The sequence below is a fragment of the Trachypithecus francoisi genome, unplaced genomic scaffold, assembly GCF_009764315.1.
Source record: "Trachypithecus francoisi isolate TF-2019V2 unplaced genomic scaffold, Tfra_2.0 Lachesis_group4, whole genome shotgun sequence".
Lineage (NCBI taxonomy): Eukaryota > Metazoa > Chordata > Mammalia > Primates > Cercopithecidae > Trachypithecus > Trachypithecus francoisi.
In genome coordinates this window covers 67,118,847-67,129,289 of record NW_022681469.1, presented here as the reverse complement: position 1 = coordinate 67,129,289, position 10,443 = coordinate 67,118,847, and the positions used below count along the sequence as shown (strand labels likewise).

General features: G+C 39.9%; 1 protein-coding gene across 2 annotated transcripts in view; it reads left to right on the top strand.

Annotated features, from left to right (window-relative positions):
• The first annotated feature begins 4,122 nt into the window (after positions 1 to 4,122).
• Positions 4,123 to 10,443, top strand: part of ELAPOR2 (endosome-lysosome associated apoptosis and autophagy regulator family member 2) — a 183,544-nt gene continuing 177,223 nt past the window's right edge. Inside the window, exon 1 of one of the 2 annotated variants that reach the window (XM_033192898.1) lies at positions 4,123 to 4,502. In XM_033192898.1, the coding sequence (XP_033048789.1) occupies positions 4,314 to 4,502 (189 nt within the window). In that variant the 5' untranslated portion in view covers positions 4,123 to 4,313. The remainder of the gene's footprint in view (positions 4,503 to 10,443) is intronic. The other variant, XM_033192901.1, reaches the window with a different exon arrangement.

Sequence of the window (10,443 nt, the reverse complement as noted above, 5' to 3'; positions counted from 1 at the left end):
CTTGTAAACATTTTAGAACAGCAATGGCATATATTAAGTGCTCAACAAATGTTAGCTATTATAACTGCCATTCAACACTCACAACAAAACAATGACACAGTGTTCGTATTTGCTTCAGATATTTCTTTCTTCTTTTTTCTTCTTTTCTCCATCCCCTTCATCCTTTTTTTCCTTTTGGAAATAAAGTATTAATGATGCTGGTGAAACCCCTTTTACATTCCTTCTTAATATTATTTTCCTTTCTTCTCCTTGAGGCAATCACTATTCTGAAATTGGTTTGTATCTGCTGTCCATGTTTTTATAATTTTACTACATTGGATGTATCAATTGTGTATAAATTTTACATCATGATTTCCCCCCACTTAACTGAAAGCATTTTTGTAAGCATTTCCCCATCAGACACCTTTCATAAAATAATTCTTTGTGTCAGGATAATATACATTATTTACTTTCCCTAGTATTAAATATTTAGGTTTCATTCATTTTCTTTTACAAAAAACATGGGTGAATATTTTGTCCTTGAATATTGTTCTTACATATTTGTATACATCTTTGATGATTTCTTCAGGTAGACTTGATTGGCATCAAAGAATACAAACATTTTTAGTAATTTGTAGTGATTATAAAAATAATACGTAATTATGGAAAAATTGAAAACACAGAATCTGTAAAAATGAAAGGAAAAATATCTGTTATGCTGCTATTAGAAGACAATTACTGCCAACACTTTGATTTATTTTCTTCTAGTAATACTCCTTCCATAAAGTGCACTTAAACTCTTCCCCAACCCCCTGCACATCATACTTGAGGATACACTGTTATTTCACTTTTTTATTTCAATAGCTTTGGGGGTACAAGTGGTTTTTGATTACATGGATAAGTTTTTTAGTGGTGATATCTGAAATTTTAATGCACCTGTCACCTGAGCAGTGTATATTATACCCAATATATATAGTCTTTTATCCATCACCCTCTTACCAATCTTTCCCCTTCAGTCTCCAAAGTCCGTTATATCACTCTTATGCCTTTGTGGAGGATATGTGTTTATTGGATTTGTTTCCAGCTTTTTCCATTAACATTATATCATCACATTTCCTCAATTCATTTAGTATTCTCTAGTAAATGTAACTTTTAATACGTACATAATCCTACCACATGAAGCAGTACAATTTATTTAACCATTCCTCTATTTTGGGGCACTTACGTTACTTCATTTTTAATTATATTAAAGGATAGTGAGTATTCTTGTACAGAAACTTTGTGCTCCTTACCTACCAGTTCCTTAGAGTCCTAGAAGGAAAAATTACTGGGTTAAGGCATAAACATATTAAAGGCAGTTAATACATATTGCCAAATTATCCTCCAGAAATACATGTTCTCCTGAGTGTATAATCCACAGCATACATTTACCAGAATTATTATCTCTTTGATAATTTGATACAGAAAACATATTACATTAATGTTTTCATTGATGGTTTAAAATTAATTTAAAAAATTTGCTACTTGAATTCATTCAGATTTTTTTTCCTAATTTTGTTTGTGCTTAGTCTTTTAAAAAGGGGTTATTTATACCACAATCTGATTTAAGTTAAAGAAAATAAATCTATGTATATAGTATCATTTTGGCTATGGCTTTTGTTGATACAGCTAAGGCTTTTGTTGACTTTTTAACAAAATTCAGTTCAATTTTCAGGTATACACTGCACAAAGTGGAAAAATGATTATTACCTAGTGATTGTAAGCTATTTAAACTCATTCTTGCAAAAATTTCATTAGAAATTTTCTATTAAAGTATATTTTTAAATAAAACTAATTTTAAGAGTAAATTTATTGATCAGATAATCACAGATCTTTTTTATGGATGGGACAACTATGAGAAAATTATTTATTGAAAGTGGCAAATTGTCCCACTCTGGAAAATCTACAATTGTCATTTGATCCAAGTGCATTGACTGGATGACTTTTATTTTTATAAGGAAAGAAGCTGTTTTCAATTTAATAGTCATGTTGTTAGTTCCTTTGATGACAAAAATAATAACATAATTTGACTCCTAAAAATTCCACATGAATTAAATAATAAAGCATGTAAAAAGGAAATAATAACAAAATATAACAAAATAAGAAAACATAGGCATCTGCATGATTTTGCGGAGATACACGTACTTCTAGATATAAAAAGGGAAGAAATCACAAAATAAAATGTTGCTACATTTGAATACCTAAAGATGACAATCTTCTGCCAGAAAAGCTACCAGAAATAAATTTAAAAGACTACAAAAACGTATTTGTAAGATATATGATAAACATACACAAAGCTTATGAAGATTGCTAACAAATTGACAAAAAATGGAACTTTAATAAAATGGCTAAAGTGTGCCAGTGAAAAATTCTCACACCCTGACATGAGAAAGAAAAATGCAAATAGCTAGTAGATATGTATGAAAAATAACTCAATGTCACTAATAATAAAAATACATTTAAAAAATAATAGCATTTTTCTCTTCTACCAAAATGGTAAATATCAGAAGTGTTATAATCTAGGGTGATGTGAAATAAATACTCATAAACTGCTGGTAACAACTGCTACAAATTTTTTGGAAGGAATTTGTATATTATTCATCAAAAACTTTAAAAACGCACATACCATGTGATCCAATGTTTTCCCTTCTAGAAAGCTATCATAAATTATTTAAAGATATGCACACAGATTATGTTCCAAGGGCATTCTTTCCAGAATTATTAATAACAGTGAATCCTCAATGTCTAATATCTAATAGTAAATTACATATATCTAGAGTAGAAAATATTATACAATTATTAAAGTTGTGTTGTTGGAGACTTTAATGATTTGAGAAAATATTTATGTTGTTAAGAAAAAAAGCAGTTTACAAATTATTAGTCCAGTTTTGCAGTACACACAGAGTTAAAAAAAAAAAAAGCAAGGAGATTCCTCAACATGTTAATACCATTAACAATGTTGTCTCCGGGTGGTAGGATCTCTAGTTATTTTTGTATTCTTCCTGATACTTTTCAATATTTTCCAAAATGTTTACAAAGAACATATATTGTTATTATAATCAGAATATAGGTGTGATACACAAATCTATGTGTGTATACATACACACAAACACATATACAGAGACTGTTATGTGAAAATTTTGTTAAAAGGACATTAGAGATAGTGCCACAAACAAATGTGCCACAGGCCAACTTACAATGAGTGGGCCAGGTAGATTTGTCCAGGTATTCAATAATCAGAAATTTGGATGCTTCTTTTGAAAAACACGATAACTCACCCATTTACAGAATGTTAGATCAAGAAGGGATCTTGAGATCCCTGCCACTGAGGAAGGCCTTGTGTCCATCTTGTTCACCAGTTGGTGCCCATCACCTAGTTCAGTATGTTTTTGAATGAAAGAAGAAAAGAAGAGCACCCCAATCATTGTACAGATGGAGAAACTGTTTCCTCCAGAAAACACAGGGCTTAATGCCCAATGTTACACATCTCCACAAAATAACACCAATAGCAGCAATAATTACAGCTACTACTACTACCAACACATGTCACCTACTGTGTGCCAGGCACTCTTCCAAGTGCTTTAGGGACATCAACTTACTTAATCCTCATAATAATCCAACGTGGTGGGTATTATTTTCATTAAATAGGTGAGAAAACTGAGTCACACACCACGTCTACACCTCAGTCCTCTTTCTTCCCCGCCATTTCATGCACACCCTAATCACCTAGAAATTCGATCTGACGCTAGCCAGCACGGATCCTTACAAGGGACGTTCCCAGGGCGCATCTGCGTGTTTGTGTGCAATGAGGAAAGTAGGGAGCTTTTTAAAGACCAGCCGCCAGAAAACAATGTCCTGATGTCCTGTATTTACTCTAGCTTCATCCCGGGAGCGCCCCTCCCAGTGGGCCAAGGGGACCTGAGATACGCGACTCCACGGGGTCCCCAGCCTCTCTCGCCCTCTAGCGCGAGGCGAGCGCCGCGCAGCCCCTGGGGACCCGCCGGGCTGGGCCGCAGCCCCCGTCCGCGCCACCTGCTCCCCAGCTCCCGCGTCCCCGCCCCGCGTCCCGCCCCCGCGCCGCGCCCGCGCCCGGCTGTCCCTCCCTCCGGCGTGACGGGAGCACCGGCGCTGGCTGCCCGGGCCGCGAGCGCAGCGGAGCTGTCAGCGGGCGCACAGGCAGGGGGCGAGGGAGCGGCGAGCCGAGAGCACAGCAGTCGCGGCCCGGGAGCCGGAGCTGCCGCCGCACCCCGGGAAGGCTGCCTTGCCGCCGGCCTGCCGACCGCGGCGGGACGAAGATGCTGTTCCGCGCCCGGGGGCCGGTACGGGGCAGGGGCCGGGGGCCGCCGGCGGAGGCTCCCCGCCGCGGGCGCTCGCCGCCCTGGAGCCCCGCCTGGATTTGCTGCTGGGCGCTCGCCGGCTGCCAGGCGGCCTGGGCTGGGGACCTGCCCTCCGCCTCCAGCCGCCCGCTTCCTCCTTGCCAGGAGGTGAGCAGCACCTGGCCCTCTACCTGGAGTTTGCGGGGGCGGGGGGAGAGCGCGGAAGATGAAGGCTGAGAGCGGTGCCTGTTTATTTCTGTTTGCCATCCCCATTTTCTTGCTTGGAGAACAGGGGCTTTCGTTTGCTTCGAGGGGTGAAGTTGCCCGCCGCGGTTGCTGGCCCGGAGAGGGTGTGTGACTTCGCTGTCTCTCGGGGGATGCTTTTCTGTCCGCGCTCGTGTGTTTTGGGGGCTCTGCAGGACTTTGCGGCGTCCTTTTTGGAGAGCCAGGTTTGAGGACCTGGGGTCGAGGGAAAGATTTCAGGAAGGGGAGGAGACTGGGGAAGCCCCACCAGTGGGATTTGGAGAACCATCTCATCACAGCTTTTCCAGAGAGCCAGACACAGACACCGGAGGATTTCCCGCTCCTCTTCCCCCTGTCTCCACTCCTCTGTCTCTGCAAACGCCTTCGTCCCTGCACTCCCCTGCCCTCAGCTTCCTGAATCAGGCCCTGTGGGTTTGCTAAGCCAATGTGTGGTGTCACTTAGCATCCTTCTGACAAAATGTGGATTTGAATTTGGAAAAAGAAAAGAAAAAAAGAGTATGTGTTTGGTAGAGAAGAGGCAGGTTGATGATGGGGAAAATTAGAAAAGACAAACTGAATATGCTCCTTTTGGGAGGTGCTTTATCACCTGGCTGAAGTGTTGCCGCGATGTATTTTATAGCTTGAGATTATTGTTGATTTGCAGTCAAAAAGGATAAGCTATGGGTGATGAGATTTTTCTCTGGTTTTTAGAAGAACAAGACAGTGTGCCAAAAATTTACAGGGGGTGTCATTGGTACTTGTATTGGGTGTTATCTTTCCATTTAGTGTTCCAGAAAGTGCATCCTCTTAATGAAAATCAATGAGGGGAAGGAAGCAACATTTCTGACCTAATTTGATTGTGTTGGGAGGATATATGGAATAGATACTGTTTTTAGGAAGATTGTTAGGAATTAGGGCGATGGGTCATTTTAATTAATGTAGCAAAAATAGATTAGCCAATAGCCCCTCTGGGAAGAAAGGCCAGACCCTGTTCTTTGCGTATGTTGCTATAACTTCTGAATTTCACCGAGACTTGAATTACAGAGTATCTGTGTTCTAGACATCATCCATCATCTATGGATTTTCATCTTTCTCTCCTACAGTACAGGTTCCAGGACAGACTGAAATGAAAGAGAATCGGATCAAAGGCTTGTGTGTGAACACACAGCAATGTTGTAATTGGGGAAATGAGGGCAAGAGCTCAACAAACAGCTGTGTTTAATTCTAGGGTTTTTTTTTTTTTTTAGTATAATGAGCTTAATCTGTATTCTACAACTTTACGTATCACCTGGGAATAATCCATTATTCCAGGTTTCCACAGAAAGCTGCTTCTTGGACATCTCGGATTGAACAGTTGTGACAAGATAAATTTTATCCTCCAGCCCCCAACTTCTAATATGCAGAATGTATGTTTCTAAACTGAAAAGTCTTAAGCTTCTCATAACATCAATTCTTAGTAATGAAAATCTGCTTGAAGTAGGTGAAGGTCAGGGCCAGTAGAGATGATGCCTTTGGTCTCTACAACTAGACTAATCTTTTAGATGGACACATGTCCTACACATGTGTACCTAAAAAGAAGAGTCTGCAATCTAAAACAAAGATTGAAAGGAGGGGCAGATAGATGACAGAAGGTTCAGGAAAGCTGGGTTCACTTAATCCCAGGTCCTTATTGCATTGGCTTTAGAAATTGCATGTGACTCATCCTTTCAGATCTGAAATTTACATTTTCTTTCTGAAAAATGAGGATAAATAAAATATATAGGAGGACGCTATTGAGCCTGCCTTTGGCTGTATGTTTTTATAAATGGTAATGCACAGATCCATTTATGTTCTTCCTGATGACTGACAAGTAAGAGGACCTGCTGGGAGTTAGAGGTTCCTTGGAAGTAGAAGAGGCCTAGTGACCTCCCAGTGGTTGAATCTATTTAATATCTGATCTAACCAGTGGAGCTAATTTACAGAATTGGTCATTGTTTTTCTCTGACATTGTTTTTAAGAGGAAAGTGGGGAGGGCAAGTTATTTTCAGGCTTTGAAGGTAAGGGAATGTTTGTGCTGGGGGTGGGGAAAGGGTATCCTCTTGAGCTCAGCCCTTTCCTCTGAATACAGTTAATGGGATTGTGGGCTAAACGCCTGTGAATAAAGACACAGTTGAAGTAACTACTCTGTGTTCACTTCTGCTCGTTTATTGTTTCCCACTTTTTATTAACATTAAAGGAGACAAATGCCACAAAGGACAGATTATGCAGTGGGAAATAGAGCGAGGGCAGTTAAAGTGAGTGGTTTTTAGGCTGAAAGCTAAAACCAACTCTCAATATGAGAGAATGCTGAGGAGTATAGAAAAAGCTATAGGCCATTTTGAACCTCATTTTCCCTCAGTAGTTTGCGTCACCCTCATTTATTAATACTTTTATAGAAGTAGTCATGTTTAACAAAGTTACATAAACTCTGATTTTCCTGCCTGGTTTTAGAAGAAAGCAACTAAAGGAAGAGAAGTGCAGAGAACTGGCCGCGGAGTCATCCAGTTATAATTGCCTGAGTTCAGAAAAAAGGCCCTGCAAAAACTAGGTTATGGGTAAAAGTTACATTTAGATTTTTGCAGAGGATTGGACTCTGGGGTGAAACTCATAAAATATAGGTTCCTTTGTCAAAGTCTTTGGATTATGGAGTCGAAAGGGGGAGAAAAATTGTGTTGGAATGTTCAGCTGGTGATCAGATCAGCAGTGTGGAAGCACATGCACAAACAGGAAGCGATCATTTGGGAGACAGAAATAAAAGGAAAGTCAGTGTGCCGGCAGATGAAGCACAAGAATAGGATGTGACTTTGGAAAATGGTATTCAAAGGAAAAAAATGAGGCCTGGACATTAGAAAGTATAGAATTCCTCAGGTTTTTGTATGGGGTGAACTTATAAAAGGTAAATCTTCTTTGGGTTTCTTGGCCTGTGTTTCACTTGTAAAATGTTATTAATAAAACATGACCAATTATTTGTATTATGAGGATGAAATGAGATTAATATAAGATAAAGGAGATATATAAATGTGAGGGCTGATTAGTGCTGGATTAGTAGAGCTAGATCCTGATGTTTTGAGAAGAGTCTACAGTGAGACTCCAGAGGTTCCTAGGATAGGCCCATCCAAGACTTAGCATGACATTTTTGACTCGGTGAATAATAGGACTTAATGGGGCTGCCAGAGCAAAAAATCGTGAAGGCCAACAGATGATTCAGAGTTGCAGTAAGGTATCAGAAGATAGAAGAGTGCATGAGAGTAAAAAGAACAAACTAATTGGATTATGTCTGTATTATTTACATTTGGTAAATTAAATCACCAAATAGCTGATTCTTAGTTCACTGCTCTAAAATCTTGCATAATGCAATTCTGCTGTTCTCCTTGACTACTGAATGATGAGTTTTGCTAACAGTTTTTGTTCCACATTCAGTTTATACCATGTGCTAGGCAAAATGTCAGATATGAAATTAGTGATTTAAAGAATGTAATTTAATTGAATAAGGATGAGACAGATAAACAAACATTGCAATTAAGTGGTTTGAAGCCATGAAAGAAGCACGGGGCCATCATATCTACTGGGGGGGATCAGGAAAGGCCCTATGGAGGAAGTGAATGAGACTTAATTGATAAGTAGGAATTTGCCAGGCAGACAAAGGTCAGATGTGAGTGTAGGCTAGTTTGGGGGAAAGACATTTCAGGTGTAGAGCACAGATTGAAAAAGGGCAGAAACATTAAACAGCATTGTATTGTAATTGGTTCTAACTGGAGTACAGCGTGCAATGAGAAGCTTAATGAGGGATGAATCTGAAAGGCAGGCAGAAGCCTATCATAAGGGACCTTATATCACACTAAGAAGTTGGTCTTCATTTGGTAGGCAATCGGATGCAGTAGTAGGACTTCAAAAAGAGGAGTAGTATGCTTTAGATAGAATTGGCAGTGAATGGATGCAGAGGGTGAGAGAATGAAACATTCTAACTTGATTAGAGAATGGTGCCTCTTAACCTCCCTGAGAAGAAATGTGAAAGATGGGATAAGGAGCTTGGTTCTTATGTAGAGCTGTTGAGTAGAGCTGTTTTTATGTAGAGCTGTTGAGTAGGCAGTTAGGTATTAGGCCCTCTTCCTCAGGGGCATGGTGTGGGCTGGTGTGGTGACCTGTGAATAACTTGAATGAAAGACATTGTTGAAATTACTGGATTGGTTGAGATCATGCAGGGAGTGAGAACAAAGAGGGCTGAAGATAGGACTTGGGTTTTACCTACATGAAAGGGGACAGAAACCAAGGAGTTCACAAAGGAGACATGTAGCAGTGGCTGGTAAAGGAGAAATGTGAGTGTGGAGTTGTGGGAAAAAGAAAAGCCTGAGAAGAAGATAGGGCTTGTTGTGTGTCAGTTGCCCAGTGAAATCCAAATAATGATGACTGAAGAGAGAAGATTGAATTTTGCAATTAGGTTATTGGTGCTCAGCACCAGAGTAGTTCCTGTGGGATGGTGGAGATGGGTTGAGTGTTAACTGGGAGGTGAGATGGTGGTGATGGAGTAGAATTGTGTTATAGAGCCTTACTTGATTTGGTAAGCTACTGGGTGTTCAAAATCCATATAAACCACAAGACCTGTAATGGTCATGTTTTTTGTTTCAGAACTTGATGGGCACAGTTGAGAAACATCCTTTCTGTAGGAAGTCCCTGAAAGTCATGGGCTATGGGTGAAGCTGTCAGAGGTTCTAGACTCACACTGTTAGTGAAGGAGTTAGGACTCAGCCTTGGTTTTCAAGCAGTTAACGTAATTATTCTTGCCTGTTCATGCCTGGGGAGGTGAATTTTCTATTTCAAGTTCTTATGCTTAGAATCATTTCTCATGTTTTAGGCAAATGAGAGCAAGTATTCACACCATCAATATTTACAATGTAAAACCAAGAGTTGACAGATCTGTGAAGTGTCATATTTTAGCACAAGGGATGGAAATAGCAGAGCATAGTATAGAGTGGCACGTTTTCCTATCATAGTGTCTTCTTCAGCAGAGTCTTGCATCTTATAATAATTCTTTATTGTCAGAAAACACCAGCCACATTTTGGTTGCCTTTCTTTTCTCTTGAAGAAACCGTGCATTATTCTCTTTCCTTTCTGCCTTTCATCATCTGTGTTCTATGTAATATTTCAATATTCAACATATATTTATCATGGATTTATATAGCAGGTATTGACAGTGAATGGATGAACAAAACATAGGCCCTGGCTCCATGGAGCTTTGTAATCTCAGGGGAGTAGGTTTAAAACAAAACCACACATCATGGAATTACATTTGCCATAAGTACTATGATGGAAAATTTCTGTGTGCAGTGAGAATGAATAGGCATCCTAGTTAGGGCTGGTAGCAGGTGGATTACCAGGAAAAGATGTTTAAGGTAAGATCCAAAGGATAAGTAGGAGTTAGCTAGATGCAGGTTGTGGGTGATGGTGAGAGAACATCTCTTGACAGAGGAAGCCTCCTGACCTAGATCCATCCCTATAGCCTATCCTTTCCTGGACTAGTAAAAACAAAGGATATTTTCTCTTCTTTGAATTCTAGTCACAGCCTATTGTTTACTCACTGGCACATATATGCTGTTCCACAAGTGTTTTGCACACACAGCCCCTCCCCCCCCACCGCCATATAGATGAATGAGTTGTGCTGTCTACAAGGGCACCGAGCTAAAGGGTTGTAAGAGAAAGAATCCATCCATTTTTCAGCATGCTTAGCTATATGTCCTGGCACAGGTCTGCATTTACCTGGAAAAAGGGATACCTTTTCCTCATTCATATTCCCAGACGGGGGTCACTATTTTCTAAATCACATAAAGGCACCATTTGTTTTACCAGAGGC